The following is an 18,460-nucleotide window of genomic DNA, read 5'->3' on the forward strand; positions in this document are numbered from 1 at the left end:
ATGTTATTAAATTCGTGGTCGATAAAGTGCATTTATCATTGGACGCTGTAACTGATGCTGATTTGTATTAAATAACCCAGCAGTTGGGACCAAAAAATATAACCTACATTTAATGTACAAAATTAACCCAATGTTTGGTTTGACCATATTTGACCCACCCAACGTTGCGCTATAACATTAAACATTAAACATTAATACGTACGTACAAAAATTAAATTGGAAAGATAAATTTATGCTATTTTATTGTGTCCGTATAGTGCATGAAAAAAAGATTTTAACAAATTGAATGACTGTATGACATCTAATCGCATGACCCATTCGGTTTAAACTGTTGCTCCACTGCATCTAATACAGGCCCAAAAAATAAACAAAACAAATAAAATATATCGAAGAATGCTACATTGTGTCTTGATGGTTGTTGGAAAAAATGCTGTTTAAAGTTATTTAAACATTAAAACTATAATAATCTCAGTGCTGTTTAAAAGTGGTATTATGTCGACTAATTGTTTTTCCCAAAGCGGCTGCAACAGCGCGTCTAATTAGCGGTGGATTCTCCTTCACTCAGTCTTTCATTTACACCTCACAGAAAACTCATAAACACACACTCAGTCAAAAGAAAACTGTTTACACCTTCACAGTGGTGGAGCACGGACTACTAAACATGAAATATGGTGACATTTATGCTGCACGTATTAGGATTGTGTGTGTGTGTGTGTGTGTGTGTGTGTCCACCATCAATGCTTATTGAAAGAGTCGGGGCCGCGCCGCGTGTAAGTGTGTGTGTGTAAAAGCGCGCGCGCGCGCTTTCTGTTGGTCCATAACATCTTGAAATGATCATGATCTGAGAGCGGGCACGTCGCCGTTCATGCTGGGGGCTGGTAAAGGATCTGCTGTGGGTTGGAAGGGGTGCATTTTACTGGACGTTCTACCGTAACCCGAGCAGCATCGACCCACGTACTGTTTGGAACAGTCTAAAACCGGTTTTAGTGTACAAACTTGTTAGAAAAGTTCAAATATGCCCTAATTTGTACCGAGTTAGTATATTGGTATATGAAAGAAATTGGCCCGCATGATATTTTTTTACAAATGATTCTAATTGATAATTGATAAGTTGTTATATTAATTGTTGGCGCTTTCAAATGCAAACTGTGTTAGAAAGATGCAATATGTGTAAATATGCAATATGAAGCTTATATTTACAATTTCTGATATTTAATCTAGATAACATCTGCTTGGTGCGTAAACTATACTGTAAAAAATGCAGGGTTCCACATAAATCATTCATTTATCATCACGTTGTCCCAACACAAATTGATTAAGTTAACTTAACACTTTTAACAAATTTATGTGAATTGAACATAAAAAAATTAAGTTTTTCCAATGAAATCTCAAGAATTGTGTTGTTTCAGCTCATTTTAAATTAGTAGTTTGAACGAGTTGTGTGTCTGAGTGAATGAGTGCGTGTCTGTTCGATGGCATTATTAAACCATTAATAAAAAGAGAGGGGAGCAGACAAATGCCCCCTGTTTGACTGAACATGACTGATTGTTTTCACAGGTGTTAAGGAGGACTATTAAAGATTACACCGAAACTAATTGGCATTAGGGAATTTTCATTTTATTGTAAAATCCTCACACCATCTTGAAATATTCAGGGGAAAAAAATATTCAAAATTGAAGAAAGAAAAAAAAAAAACCTCAAGCGGGCCAGCTGGATTTCCCGGTGTCATGTTACGGATATCTTCAGAGATAAAGAGCTGTGACCGAGAGACTAAGAGCTCGTCAAGCTCACAAGTTATTCGCTAATGGATCGGTTTAGTGTTTCAGGCCCACCTTACAAAAGCACACAAGCCAAACGACAGTTATTGTGCTTTTTCAACCAAATGAAATAAATAGAAAGTAAAAATATAAACACTCAAAGATTCTTAGATGGATTGTAGATGCAGTAAAAATAATCTGAAGAATAGCCATAGCAATAGCTTCTAGAGTTTCTTAAAAAGTTACTGTTGTTTCATTGAATTCTTCAGTTCAAAATTCGGCTTTGGGTCGTTCAAGCACACAGTCTTCAAAAGAATCATTAAATAAATAACTCGTTGTAGGCGGTAGGTTATTCTTTTTCTTTTTCCAGGCCAATGACTTCAAGTTCATATTAAAGTCCTCAAAGGAAATCCATACTGTATTTCAGACGCAAAGTTCATAAAAATAATTAAATTTTTGCTTTTAATTGACGCTTCCATTAAAAACTTTTAACATCTATAGGAAAACACAAACACATTTTATGCGGGTTTTTAAATGTTCTTCAAACTGAATTTTTGAGAACGTATATTTTTTATAAACTCATGTAAAATATTTATTAATTATTATAAAGAATTAATCTGTAAAACGTAGGCATGAATAATTTATTAGAATATGTTCACAATTTACGTACAAGATGTTTTAATAATTTTTAATCATGAATAATCATGTTTTACATTAGCTATTTTTGTTTTTTGGTATATTATAGCATAAGTTATATAATTGTTATTTATTGAAATAGAAAATACTGAAAACAACTGTAGTAACTTATGTCAAAAAACAAAGGCATTGGGGGTGCTTGTGGTAATTTAATAAATGATTAGTAGCCTATCAACGGTAGTGTAAGTGAGAATGTGCGTGTTTATGTGTCTATGTGTGTGTGCGTGCAGTCAAGGTCTCCAGTTTCAGGCCTTGACGTCCGCCCTCCGGGGAGGAAACGGAACGGATCTGTAGATGCAGTTCTGCTCTGCTAGCCGGTTCCAGAACAGACCGGGGCGAGCTAATCACAGAATGACGCTGTGCTGGCTTTCTCTGTCAAATATCCATACAGAAAAACCGCATCCGAATCTCACGTGTGCAAACCGGGAGGGTGACAGGGGGTGTCATACAATCGGTTATCAAAACTGGATTGCGCCACAGATCAATCCGGCACGGGGATTTTTGTCCTAGGACTAATTTGAGAGGAATACCCACAGAGCCAGGGATTAGCAGTACATTACGGGGTGAATTGCATAGGGGCGCCATGTCAATCTTGCCCTCTTTCGGCTTTACGCAGGAGCAGGTCGCGTGCGTCTGCGAGGTGCTGCAGCAGGGTGGGAACCTGGAGAGGCTCGGACGTTTCCTTTGGTCCCTGCCAGCCTGCGACCACCTCCACAAGAACGAATCCGTGCTCAAAGCGAAGGCTGTGGTGGCCTTCCACCGGGGAAACTTCCGTGAGCTCTACAAGATCTTGGAGAGCCACCAGTTCTCCACGCACAACCACCCGAAGATGCAGCAGCTGTGGCTGAAGGCGCACTATGTTGAGGCAGAAAAGTTGCGGGGCCGCCCGCTAGGCGCTGTGGGCAAATACCGTGTGCGCAGGAAATTCCCTTTGCCCCGTACTATCTGGGACGGCGAGGAGACCAGTTATTGCTTTAAGGAAAAGTCTCGGAGCGTGCTACGTGACTGGTACACGCACAACCCTTATCCATCTCCACGGGAGAAGCGAGAGCTGGCAGAGGCAACAGGACTGACCACTACACAGGTCAGCAACTGGTTTAAAAACAGGAGACAGAGAGACCGGGCAGCCGAGGCAAAAGAAAGGTGAGATCTTTATTAGACATAGCAAGCAACAATTTTATTAAAAAAAATAAATAAATAAAATATAGCCTACTATTGTTCTTGAGTTGCAGCAATTACAGTTTTTAAAAATAGCCTATGCAAAATATATAGAGAAACCGTAAGAATTTACAGTCACTATGGTCACACAAATTCAGCACTAAATAGACTACTTTAATACATAACATTTGTATCGATATTTACTTTAATTTCTTGAAACATAGCTCGATTTTAAAAAATTAATAAAAAATAACTCGAATAAAAAAAATTCTTTCGACTGAAAGGACAGAAGATTTATTTTATTGCAATGAGAATTTATTTGTTAGGCCTAAGTAATTACAGATTTTTAAATGTTGGATTAAAATAAATAGTATTGTTTTACTTTGTTTGTAATTATATTCTCTAAAACCGTCTCAAGACTAAAAGAGGCTGGAGTTTGCCTGCAGTAAATCTGTGGTGACATGACAGTTATCTTATGTCATGTTAAATACAAAGCACTGGCAATTTGTTCCTGTTAGAAACACAAACCATCAAAGATTCTTTAAATTGTGTAATAATAATTATAAGATTAATCTATTGTTTTGAATAACACTATACAGTTAATTATTATATAATATGCTACTATATGTAGCCTAATTCAAGGCCTATAGCATATAATTACACAGACTAATATGTTACAAATATAATCATCCAACAGAGAAAACGGCGAGAACAACGGTGTCGGAGGAAAGCAGAGCCAGCGGTCTCCGCTCGACGGAGTGAAGTCGCTGATGTCGAGCTCGGAGGATGAATTTTCTCCGCCGCAGAGCCCCGAGCACAGCTCCGTGCTTCTCCTGCAAGGCAACATGAACAATCCCGGGGCTCCCGCATATCCAATGCCCGGCCTCGGTGCGCCGCACCCGCTACACGGCATGCAAGGGCATCCGCATCAGGTCCAGGATTCACTATTAGGATCTCTAACATCCAGCCTTGTGGATTTAGGATCTTAGGACGCCTTATTCACGGTTAAGCGAGAAGACTTAATGCCCATTACAGCATATACTTCTGACGCAGAGGACGTTTACTGAAAGAAAAACAATTCTGTTGCATATCATTAGAAAAGCGAGGAAAATCAAAAGAGCTTGTGAGTTTTGGGAGCTTTGAGTTTACTGGACAAGTGCGTAAATTTTGTTAAACCATTAAGGCCAATATTTAAGAAAATTCACAGTATTGATGGGTGCATTGAAAAACATTTTAATAATTTATGATGTTTTACACAAAGATTAATTTATATAAATTGTTCTTGACTGGACAGGGCGAGGAGCAGAGATTTTAATGAGAAAATCTTTTTAAACGTCTCAACTAAACACCAAAGTGGAATCAAAGGTTCTTTCTTGATATTCAGTTTACATATATAATATGTTTACACTACAATTGTAGTTTTTAAAAACATCAGTTGAAAAGAAAAAGAAAAACACCAATTAAAACGTTAACCTGTTGCATCATCAGCGTTCTGAGCGTTTATCTTTGACATGGAAGCTGTTAATCAAAATAATAAATAAAAAAAATACAATAAATAAACACAAAACCTCAAAAATAATAAAATATCTCAATCCACGTGACATGTCCGAACAGGAAGAGGGCATGAGCGCGTGAAAAATGAGAACACCTAAAATGTCAATAAGAAAAATTGGCCCTTATGCTGAGGGCAGACACGCCAAGAGGCGCCAGGCTGAGCGCAGGGCCGAGCTTGACTTTTTGACCGTTAAAATGTTAAGAAAAAGCACTAACCGAGTCACTTTAAGCACTTTAAGTTTGATAAAGATTTAGGCTATTGGTTCATTACACTGACCGGTCGAGTTAATTAGCAAAGAGTCAGACAAGGGGAGTTTTATCACTTGTTTGTTCTGTCAGTTCTGGGCCACTGAAAACTGACACGATTCGCCAGGCCCGCTCTAAATCCTCTTAGTCCACCCAAATCACAACAAAACACTATCAAAGCAAATGTAAACTTTTGTTCCTTTAACTATCTACACTGCCGAACAAATAAAAAATTCAACAAGTGAAAAACTTGCACCGTAAATAAATATCTACTTTTGTCGAACATTTGTTTTAACACAGAATATGAATTATGACAGTACATTTTCGTCAAATATAAAGTTTCTAGAACGTTCAGCTCTTTCTGTCTGTCTCTCTCTCACCTCGCTATGGTCTCGTGTCAGTGTAAACGGTTGTGAACAGAGAGCGCAGAGGGTTTCCGGGCCCTAATTAGAAACAGTCTCCGGGTGTAGAAGGGCTTGATTGCAGGAATGAGGGGGACACCCTACCAGCCTCGAGCCACAGGGGGCTGCATAACTCACATTTACCTCAGGGTTCGATCAAACCAATTAATTAATCAATCAATCAATCAATCAATCTATCTATCTATCTATCTATCTATCTATCTATCTATCTATCTATCTATCTATCTATCTATCTATCTATCTATCTATCTATCTATCTATCTATCTATCTATCCATCCATCCATCCATCCATCCATCCATCCATCCATCCATCCATCCATCCATCTAGAGATTTAAATTCTTATCGTATCTTATATAATCTTATCTTTTTATATCATTCTTAAAATTCAATATCAATTTGAACAAAATTAACAAAGCAATTTTAAAAAGATATCTTTACAATTGGTAATAAATATGATCTATAGTGCCTGATATAAATTCAAAAGCCCATACTATTTTTTTCAACCTATAAAAGTCAATGCTGAGCATGAATGGCAGCTGTGTTTTTAATCAACAGTAGTGATATTTTGCACATATAAACATTCCTTACATCTGCTTTCTTCATAATGATATATAAAAAAATAGAGACACAAGGTTTCTTTAGATATTTGTGCTGTTGATGTGGCCGGCTGTGGCAGAGTGAAAGTTTAAACTAAAAGATTTGCTGATGATCAACCATCATTAAACATTAAACATATTTAATTCTTCACACTGAAGAGTCTTAATCAAATGAAAAACTCTCATTAAAACAAAAGCAAAATACTGCATATAGTTAAGAAAGATGATTCAAAGGAGGTATTTAAGCAAAAATAAGTGTAATGCAGCTTTAATTTTTTAAATGTGCACATTACATTCAATAAAAGGCTTGGTTGGGCAAATATGGACAAACTCAACTGCTGGGTTAAAAAAATTAAATAAATTAACCGATTTTCAGGTTTGCCCAAACACTGTAAAAATGCTGGGTTACACACAATCGAGTTGTGTTGGAGAAACATTAAGGAATTAAGCTAACTTATTAGTTTTTACAAATTTAAGTGGACTGAACATAAAACAATTATTTTAAATCTATATACTTCTACCACTAGCATTTACCAACTTGTGTACTTTTCAGTAGGCTTCCTTCATTTTATCCCAACACAAATCAATTAAGTTAACTTAATCATTTTTACAAATTTAAGTGGATTGAACATAAAACAAAAGTTGTTTCCCAAACAAACCTCAAAAATTGTTGTTTCAGACCTTTTTAATTAAGTAGTTTGAACAAAAAGCAAACATCATTTTTTAGTGTATGACCCAATATTTTTTATTTTAATTTTGTTTCTGAGCAAAAAATAATAATGAGTAGCATTTTATCATGATCAACAGAAAATGATGATGCCAAAAAAGCTTGTCAGGCTTATTTACAACAAGAATCCTTTCATCATATATTGAACGACTCTATTTAGGAATCACAGTGGTGCTTCAAAATGCTATGGTCATTTTATATACTTTGACACTATTTTTAAAACCACTAATATTTACCAAACTTGTATCTTTTTCAGTAGACTAAAACCTGTATTATCATTATTCTTTCATATAATTTAGCCTAGAGGTAACTTACTTTTACACTGTAAAAAAAAAGCTCGGTTCCATAAAATTCCTTCATATTATCCCAACACAAATCAATAAAGTTAACTTAATCATTTTTACAAATTTAAGTGGACTGAATGTAAAACAATTAAGTTGTCCCCCAAACAAACCTCAAGAATTGTTGTTTAAGATCATTTTAAATTAGTAGTTTGAACAAAGCAAACGTCATTTTTTTAGTGTATGACCCAATATTTTTTATTTTAATTCTGTTTGAGAAAAAAATGAGTAACAATGAATAACGTTTTATCATGATTAACAGAAAATGATGATGTCAAAAAAGCTTGTCAGGCTTATTTACAACAAGAATCATTTCATCATATATTGAAATACTCTATTTAAGAATCACAACAGAGCCCCAAAATGCTTATGGTCACTGTCAAAAAATTATTGCTGCCTTAATTTTTTTAGTTGAATCAAATAAACTTTTCTAGTCATCTCCACTTACATTAATTTAATTGACTAAAAATATTAAGTTAAAATTTTGCCAAACTTAAAACATTTTGTTGAAACCCAATTCACTTAAATGAAGTTAAATCAACATAAAAACATTTGTCTTGACTTTTTGTCATACATTTTTTTACAATGTAAATACTTTGACACTATTTTTCAATGTATTTACCAACTTATTTATTTCTTTAATAGGCTACAAAATTTGTATTATCATTATTCTTTCATATATTTTAGCCAACAGGTATCTTACATGTACACTGTAAAAATGCTGGGTTCCACAAAATTCCTTCATGTTATCCCAACACAAATCAATTAAGTTAACTTAATCATTTTTACAAATTTAAGTGAAATGAACATAAAACAATTAGGTTGTCCCAAAATATTAAGTATTGTGTTGTTTCAGTTCATTTTAAATAAGATGTTTAAACAAGCAGCAATGTAATGATGTAAGGTAAGAATGGGAATATTTTGGTGTGAGGCAAAAATATGTTTAATTTTTAGCTCGATATATTTGTTACACTAAATGTCAATAAAACATGTTTTCACCTATATTTTCACAAAAATTATACTTAGATTTAATACGCTTTTTATGTAAAATCACCATTGTAAATTTAATATGATGCAGACACTAAAATGAGACATCTCAAATTTATTTCAATTACAAAATTATTACCTAAACAGCTAGTAGTGGATGAGGAGATTCCCCCAAAGTATGTTTTGAAATGGCATACCTCAATTGTTGATTATTATTTTTGGATTATAATTTTTTTTTATAAAAAAAGGATTCTCAAATTACACAGCTCATATCAAATGTCTGTTTGAGGTAAATATTACATGAAATAAGGGGTTAAAAAATGCATTTCTATACTACCCTAGTGATAAATGTAATTATCACTAGATATTAATATTTGTGATAGAGTCAATTATCATTAGGGGATTCATTCCACTGTGGTGACCCCTGATGAATAAAGGGACTAAGCCGAAGCAAAATAAATGAATGAATTATCACTACATAATAATTAGTGCCACATGTGAGGCTAAAATATCAATAATAATACCAAAATATTGATGTTAATATTTGTGATAAATTCAATTATCACTACACCCTATTTCCGTGTTCTCTTCTCTGGATCTATTAGAGTTGACTGGGGCCATGTTTAAATAATGTATCCAAATGGAAACCGTATTAATCAGTATTGATCAGATTATGATGACAGAATAGGTGTATATTCTCTGGCACAGACAAAACGCCAGCTAATACTTCTAGTGGCAAACCTGCATCATGTCACAGTCAATCTCACGCACTAAAGGATCTGTGGTCAGGTATCTTCACCTGAACAGGTAGTCACTCATCCAGAACTCTCTGGAAACTGACCCTTAAATGGGTTTTGGGGGAGGGAGAGGCACTGAAGGAGCTTTTAAAGGGAGTCTCAAGAGAGCCTGAAGAGGGGGATTCTGTTACCAATGATGCATGGAGCTGACAACACTCCAACCAGCCAGACCCCCGACAAAGACTAACATATGTTTGTGGAAAAGGGATATGGGCGATACATCAGTTTTGAAATCCACTTTTTCTGAAGGTCACTGAAACCGAAGCAGCCGTTTCTCACTTGCAACACTTTATCAGGACACACACATATTTTGTAGATGAGATAAGCCTCATACTGTAGTAAATGTATGGAATGTAGACTCCCAGTCAAAAGTTTGGGGTCAGTAGGATTTTTAAATGTTTTAAAATAAGCTTATCCTGCTGACCAAGGCTGCATTTATTTCATCAAAAATACAGTAAACATTGTAAAATTGTGAAATGTTCCTTCAGAAATCACTCTAATATTTATTATAATAAATTATTCCAAATCTAATAAATTATTATTATTATTATTATTATTATTATTATTATTATTATTATTATTATTATTATTATTATTATTATTATTTTAATGGTAATAGTAACAAAAGCAATAATGACTGGGGTAATAATTTCATTTGAAACTACATACAATGCATACAATAAGAAAGCAGTAATAAATGTCGTCTTGATGAACAGAACTTCTTAAAAAAAACATGAAAATATTAAAATAAAAATGATCCCAAACTTTTGACCTGTAGTGTATGTGGGAATATATTTTGTTCTGTCTTACAATTTTACCTAACATGTTATTTTCTTCAGATTGCTAGCTAAATAAGTAAATAAAATGAACATATAGACATGACATAAAATGGTACACAATTATAGCTTAATTCAGCCAATCATGGAAAAATTCTGATCATTAAAAAAAATGAATAAATAATGTCAGTTTTTCATATCATCTTCAGATAAATAATGTGCGAAACGGGTTTTTTAAATAAATAATATTTATTACAAAGTATAACTATGATAGTCATTGATGACTATCATACTCATAGGCCAACACAGAATCTGCTTGTGAAGAAATCTGCAGATTTCCGCAGATTTTTAGCCCATCATTGAGTCCATGTATTTACTTGTGTGTGTGAATTTATATTTATTCAGTTTTTAAATTAATTTCACTAATTTTATTGTGATATAATAATAGTAATATTCAAATGTTCATTTTGATTCATTTACAATACAGTTTGTAAAGTAATATTTTCTGTCTTTTAGTAGATCTATTATATGAGAGACTTGCTTTGTTTATCAATTAAGGCAATCTAATCGGATTTGCATTGTAAACATTAAAGTTAAAAATGTATTGTTTTTATTCATAAATTAAGTTTTTAGTTATGATACTTCTAAAATCATTCAGCATAAATCTGCAGATTTTCTACACAATTATCAGCAGAAATAGCAAAAAATGTCTGCAGATTCTGTCTGGCCCTACTCATAACTAATACATTTATTACATAAATCAAATTAGAAAAGTAATTTAGGAAGAGCATCTGCTGAGTAAAACATATGCTGCAATAGTTGCCGGTTCATTCCGCTGTGGCGATCCCTTTTAAATTAGGGATTAAGGAAAACGAATAAATGAGAAACGTTATTGAAAGCTTAATTAAGATATGGAAATAATTCTGTCTTTTAAAACTAATGTCTGTTTTTATTACATCTTTGCGATTAAGCAAAGCATTGGAACAATTAATAATAATATTAACAAATAATTAATTAAAATGAAAATGCTTAAATCCAAGGGCGTAGATTTGCTTTTGATATTGGTGGGAACCCCCCCCCCCCCCCTTTCATTTCTAAAATTTAAATGTAAAACTTGAGTTTACTGAGGGCTTATTTGTGCATAATCCCTTACCACCGTGTCTGAACACATTTTTGCAAGTATATTATTGCCATTTATGCACTTTATGACTTCTCTGAGCGTGCAAACAGAACAGCACATGTTCTATTTCGCAGTTTAAATAAAGACTTTAATAAATAAATAAGTCAAATACAATTAGTAATAAAAACAACATTAAATCAAGCATGTCTCATGGTGCAAAAGTCATTTAAAATGATTTTACTGTGACAAGGAATGAATGCAACTTCTGGAAAGGAGGAGGCATATGACACAATAACCCTTTTACCTCGATTATTGTTTCTTCATAATCGTTGTGGAGGCCAAAATCAAAACAAATTTGTATTAATTGTGCATCCATGATTACTATTATGGTGAACTTATAGCGAACTTGACTTCAAGTGACTGCTTATGTCTATGTCTCACCTGGCACAATAAGCCAGACTGGTAAATTTCCACAAAGCATTCAGTTATTGGTGGAGACATTTTAATAATTTGTGGATATTGGTGGGGACACGTGCCCTCCATCCATGCTAATTCTACACCCTTGCTTAAACCATTCAATTAAACAATGTTTTTTTTTACTACTGTCAGTTTTTCATAGCATATTTCCAAGTAAAAATACACATTTAAAGCCTGCATCTGTACTTATAAACTCATACTGTTAGGTAATTTTTTTTGCATTTAAAAGAAACGTCTTGGAAAAATGTCAGTCAAAAGAATCAAAAAATATAATTCATTTTGGCAGCTCTTTCGGGCTTGGAAGAATTAAGCCAAGTTTCACTCCCCAGAGAGGCAGACAGAGAACAGGATAAAACTCTAGATGGCTCCATTAAAGAAAAAACTCAGGAAATGAAAACAGAAATATGATCGTTTCCTGTTTTTCATTGGGACTTGGAGCATTCTGCTTTTGAGGTATAATTATTACAATGAGATCCGTGTGATGTAGTCTGATACCTTCACACACACATTCATCTTGTAGTTTATCCCAGGTTTCTCTGACCGAGATTCCAGGGGCAGTTTTGTCTCTGGATCACACTGATCTAGATTCACATTGATTTTGAAATTCCAGTAAAGTCCAGATATCAGCAGGAGAACTGGACTGACTACAGAAAATGTCCAGCTGCGGGAATCATAAAAGAGCTATTCTCATCTTTTTCTTCTCTTTGAACAATTTTTCTACACCTTTTGATTTTGATTATTTGACTAGTTATTTAACTTTGATTTTTACTATCCAATAATGCATTAAATTAAGTGTCAATAGCTTTAAATACCTTATTTCAAAGATCGTATTTTCTGATAAAACCATTTTTTTTTTAATTTGTCAATCGTAGACATTTTGTTTTGCTAACACGTTGACTTTGTGGTCTTGACTCGTTATCTTAATAGTCTCATTAGGATAGCTGACAAGTAGAATAATTAGTGTGGCTGCAAGTTTACTTACCACAGTGTCTCTTCTGCCCTCTGGTGGCAATGTTGAGCATCACATAAAGCGGGAATGAGTGAAGTCTAGACAAGTAGGTGAAAACAGTGTATTACTGATCTATATCTTTATAACTTTTTGCACATGGTAGACCTACTAATGAAATCACCAATTAAAGACAATTAAACAACCCAATGTGTAAGAATCATTAATAAATCCTGCTTATTGTGGTAACAGATGTGATGTTTTACAAAATAATTCTTGTTTTAATTTGACTTAAATTTATTTTTTAATTTTAATTTATATTTTAAACTTACATTTGAGTTACGGTGGCGCAGTGGGTAGCACAATCGCCTCACAGCAAGAAGGTCGCTAGTTTGAGTCCCGGCTGGGTTAGTTGACATTACTGTGTGGAGTCTGCCGGTTTCCCCCACAAGTCCAAAGATAGGTGACTTGGGTAAGCTAAATTGGCCATAGTGTATCTGTGTGAATGTGAGTGTATGGGTGTTTCCCAATGATGGGTTGCAGCTGGAAGGGCATCCGCTGCTATATAAAACATTTGCTGGATAAGTTGGCGGTTCATTCCTGTGGCAACTCCTGATTAATAAAGGGACTGAGCTGAAAAGAAAATGAATGAATGAATGAATTAACATAAATTTGAGGGTTTCAGTTTGGGTTAAACTTCACCATTTTATATGCCTTATGAAAATTTATGGACGCCTATTTTATCAGATATTGAAACATTTAAAGATAGTAAGAAAGATAATAAGAACAAATACAACTTAAGGCCTTTATAAATAAAATTAATGGAATGTTAGATATTTTTTACAATGACAAAAGGGGAAAAAACTATGGGAAAATAATGATTTTCATAAATAGCAGGTTGTCTCCTCCTAGCGACTAAAGGATGTATTGCATTCTAAAAACATTGCACACACACACACACACACACACACCTCTACTCGTCCAAAAGAAAAATGAATTAGTTATTCCGCTAATCATCTATTAATAATGATAATATATCTATTTGAGCATTTCAATGACTGATCTCATCTCAACGTGGTTAGCCAACCTTAAATTAGAAAACATTTTCTAGAAGAATAAATGGCAAGAATAGAGTCATCGTCACCATTTAATATAATATTCACTTCAGTATCTGTCTGACCACTGTTTGTGGTAACTGCGCCGTCGACCATATAAGTTACAATGTGCTACAATTTACGTTTTACACTAATCATAGGCTATGTAGTAATACAGTGAAAAATACATTTTAATTTTATTTTTAAAACTTGCTAAAGTTTTCTTTGTCATTATGAAGCAAGTGAACTCGTAAAATTGATAGAGTGATAGAGCAAATACATCCTTACCGATGTTGTGTGGATCGAGTGTGGGTTAAAGACCGTCCCACCCTTGTGAACTACTTCCTGCCGCGTGCACGCGCTCTGAATTCGAGTGGATGTTTTGTGGGTATTTTGATGGGCCCACGATCAGACATCAGGTAATATGAAGGGTCACGTGAAGCATAAAATGCTGAAGGTGAATCTTGTTCAAGTAACTCTCTAATATCGAGAGGCTGTCAAAACTCAAAACGTTAAATGGTAATATTGATCACAATTACTGGCCCACTATCGCTTTTCAATAACACTCAGGCTAGTTTTCTTCTGACAGCTCTTATTTTACTTTTTCGTCTGCTTCATTTTTCTTCAAGTGACGACAAAATGATATGTACTTATCTCTAATTATTGCCTCAATCGTTTTCTGTTTTTCTAGTTGAGTTCGTTTTCTTTAAGAAGTTTCCGGTCCTTGTTAAAATAATAGTTTAACCAAAAGTGGCATGTCTGTCATCATTTACTCTCGCTTCACAGAAAACTGGACACATGTAGCGACTTTTGCTAGTATTTGTTTTTCCTATGGGTGTTGGGGGTTACAGGTTTTCAGCTTTCTTTAAAATATATTTTGGGTTCGACAGAAGAAATTCATAAAGGTTTGGACCCACTCGAGAGAGAGAGAGAGAGAGAGAGAGAGAGAGAGAGAGAGAGAGAGAGAGAGAGAGAGAGAGAGAGAGAGAGAGAGAGAGAGGGAGAGAGAGAGAGAGAGAGAGAGAGAGAGAGAGAGAGAGAGAGAGAGAGAGAGAACATTTTCATTTTGGGTGAACTATCCATTTAAAGCTGACAGTTTTGCGTTTTGCCAAAATTAGACCACAGCACACTCAGATTTTTTATTTCTTTGTAAAGATTACACCAACCCACATGAAGAAAATAGCTATTTTAGTAATTCATAGTAAATATAGGTATAATATATTTACTAATTTAACTAATAGTAGTGCTGCAGTAAATAGTAATAAATAGTAGCTTTTTTAACTAGGCCATTCCCCAAAGTTTTCTACAGCTTGCTCAATTCTCAATGTATACAATACACCACAGTTTACTGTAGTAAATACTAAAGTATAAGCCTACTGCATTATTTATTACAATTCATCAGTTCACTAAATTTAATAACCTACAGCAGGCCTATGCTGTAGCAAAGATTTGTTAGCGAAATATTTGTTTACAAATGTTCTCAGCATTTATTTTATCTAAGATTAGTGGTCCTTCTGTGTTTCGCCGAGGTAAGATGGTCATGCTTATAATGATGCCAGTTTTTTGTGTAAAACTTCCCTTTATGTTTAGTTAAAACCATCAAGTAGGTTTGAAATATGATTACTGACGCTTTGGTTATAAAAGTGATTTAAAAGACAAATAAATACAATATAGTAACGCTTTATATATGAGTGTTAATTGCGGGAGAGGGGCGATCTGTAGCTGTCCACGGTGCTGAACGGAGCATCACTGAAAACAATTTAGTTACAGACTGAAACGCATTTTAGTGATTGTTTAGATTTCAGTGAAATCTACACTCTGTGTTGATGTCCATGTACCTTCACAGCATTTTTGTACTTCAAATAGCGAATAATCCTATAAACTAAGCAGCAAAATTTATTAACTCTTTCGTAAATTCTTCACCCCAATTTACAGACTTGCCCAGATTACCTTTCTAGGAGAATTGGAGACGTTGTATTAAGACACTTTTCTCTTTAAAAATCACTTCATATTTGTATGTAGTTTTGGATGAAAGGGCCTGGTGAATAAATAGTAACCTTTATTTTTCACATTTTTACAATACCAGTTTTTTAATCGTTGTTTCCAGGCCGTTTTGTTGTAGACAGTGTTGTTGTAGGCAGTGAATCTGTCATGGAGTGGACCACGCCGCATTTGACCACCAGATGTCGCAACTAAAAGCTCTAGAAACATATGAAGTTGTCAACCCTGATTAATTAACCGCATGATGTTTGTTTTACACTTTTATATTTATCTACGTATTTATGACTGTAATTATCTGCGCATATATGATGAAAAGTATTGCTGTAATCAAAGACCCAGATTGTATTAAAAACAAACTAAAGAGCACACATAGTTAAAACCTTTTATTTTATTTTATTTATTAATTTCTTTTTTTTTTTTTTTTGATAGTAGTCAGCTGAAATGTTTAGCTAAAATTCTGCCGGATTTTACCTAAATTAATTTTGCTGATACAAACTGATTGCAGTTGCAGTGGCTATAAATTATATTTTGGACTTGAATAAAAACCTAATTTAGATGTAGCCCTTTATTAGCCTTTGTCGGGATTATCTGAAGTAAAAATACAGTTGTATTATTTTCCAGTGACAGACACTTCCTCACTGAACAGGCAGCTTTATACTGTATATAAATACATATAAATTTTTAAGTGATACATTTGTACCAAAGACATAAACAAACGCTACTGAAAATAGGTTTGTCTATTTGCAAAGAAACATAGACTATAAATAATTGCTTTTCACCTCCCCGGTTAACTCAGTTGTTTTGCTTCATGCTTTAATGTTGCACCTACAATTATATATTTAAAGAATTATTTTTTGTTATTATTATTATTATTATTATTATAGGGTTGGTTAACCCTAAACCTAACGTTATTAATAACCTATGTAATTAAGTATTTTGACCATTGTTCTAGTCAGCGAACTTCTGAAATGAACGTCCCAGAACGTCACACACTCTCTCACACAAATGAAAAAAAAGTTAGGATTTCTGTACCTCTGGCAACCCCAGCAGAGAGTTTTCATGCTGAGGTTTTGGGAGGGGAAGGCGGGGTGCTTCTTTGTTAGCTCGGCCCTCTCCAACTCGTCATTAGTGCTGATTACCGTTGACCAATTTGACAACCTTATTGACTGCTAAAAAGACTTTTTCATCGTCCCACCCTGCACTCCCCAGAGCTCAAAAGAAACGGAAATTTTCCACCATTCTGTATCCAGTGTTTAAATAAAGCCGTGCTCCCTTTCCCCTCCCTTACTTTGGCTCCTATTTTCTCCTTTTTCTCGGAAGGAACACTTGGTTTGGCCCCGCCGTTGTTCGGCTTGAATGAAGATTGAAAATACAGCTTGTGCTTTTTATTGGGAGCGTTAATGAATGGCGCGGGTTAAACCCAGGTGCGCACCGCGGACCCTTCAGGCAGTTTGGAAACAGAGGCTCTGTGTTTTTGCGTCTGCCCCTTCTCTTATTTGCGACATAAAAACCTTAAATAGTTTAGAGCAGTAAGTGTGGCCGTGCTTTTAAAATATAATGAAATATTTACAAACATTTATTATTCAACTTAACAAAGAAAATTTCTGAAAGGATAGGCTGTAAAATTAAAACGTGCCCCGTTTTTTTTTCTTGTGTGTGTGTGTGTGTGTGTGTGTGTGTGTGTGTGTGTGTGTGTGTGTGTGTGTGGTTTCTGAAAATAAATATGTGGTTCGGAAAATTTGTCATTAGTCAAAAAATTTATATATATTATAATATCCCAACAGTCGATTAGTGCAAATCTGGCCAATTTCACAAGAAAAAAATAAACAAAATATAAATATAGATATACATGCAAATATGACTAATTTGACAAGGCGGATAATATCAGTTATTTAAATGTAAATCTGACCAAAATATAGGCAAATATATCTGAACGAGTATAAAATACACGAATGTATTAAATACCAAAATAAATGTGTGCATCACCAATTAAATTAATACACACAATCCTGCGATCAAATTAAAAACAGCCGAACACATTTTCAGAAATGCGCAGCACTTTTGAGAGACTACATTATTTTTATCAAGCTTGTTAGGTATTGGTTCTATCCCTGTCTTTAAACAGCAGATCACAGCTTGGTTTGTGTTGACATCCGGGAGAGCGCCTCGGCCTTTCGCTGACCCTGTGCTGTCAGAGCGCATTACACCACGCGAAGCATTTTAGCCAATTACTGCTCGAGTGTGAGAGAGATTGAGCTCGCAGAGAGGCATTAAAACATGCAACATATTTTGATCCCCGTCTGTTCTAAATCTGTTCTGTAGCATATGACATTCACATTTTGAACTGCATATGTTTAATTTCGAGTTGGCACATGGGCCACGTTAAAATAAACCTGAAATATTACATGGCACAGTTTGACTCATTTTGTCTGTGTGGTGAATAAAAAATAGCGTTGAAAATTTACGATCATTATTTAGTTCAACAGTGATTTTATTTTATTTTTTATTTTATTAATCATGGTTATCTTCCCTTCCCCCAGAAATTCACGACGCGCAGCATTACGCACAACATAAATGATAATAAAAAGCACACAAATAAAAGGCCTAGGGGCCGGTGATATTATAAATAAGCAAATAAACATCATTTATATATTAAAAAAGACAAACATTAAAACATTATTCAGTCTTTTCATGATAACGTACGCACACATACAATAATAAGCTCGGCCCTCAGATGCTTATTCCCCCAAATACTCCCTTTAT

The 18,460-nt window shown here is 34.4% G+C and overlaps 1 protein-coding gene across 1 annotated transcript; it reads left to right on the top strand.

Annotated features, from left to right (window-relative positions):
* The first annotated feature begins 2,686 nt into the window (after positions 1-2,686).
* six1a (SIX homeobox 1a) lies at positions 2,687-6,080 on the top strand. Its single transcript, XM_056470751.1, has 2 exons — positions 2,687-3,596; positions 4,309-6,080. Exons 1-2 carry the CDS (start codon positions 3,037-3,039, stop codon positions 4,598-4,600), a joined length of 852 nt encoding a protein of 283 aa, XP_056326726.1. The 5' UTR covers positions 2,687-3,036; the 3' UTR covers positions 4,601-6,080.
* The last annotated feature ends 12,380 nt before the right edge of the window (positions 6,081-18,460 follow it).

This window comes from Danio aesculapii, chromosome 13, assembly GCF_903798145.1.
Source record: "Danio aesculapii chromosome 13, fDanAes4.1, whole genome shotgun sequence".
NCBI lineage: Eukaryota > Metazoa > Chordata > Actinopteri > Cypriniformes > Danionidae > Danio > Danio aesculapii.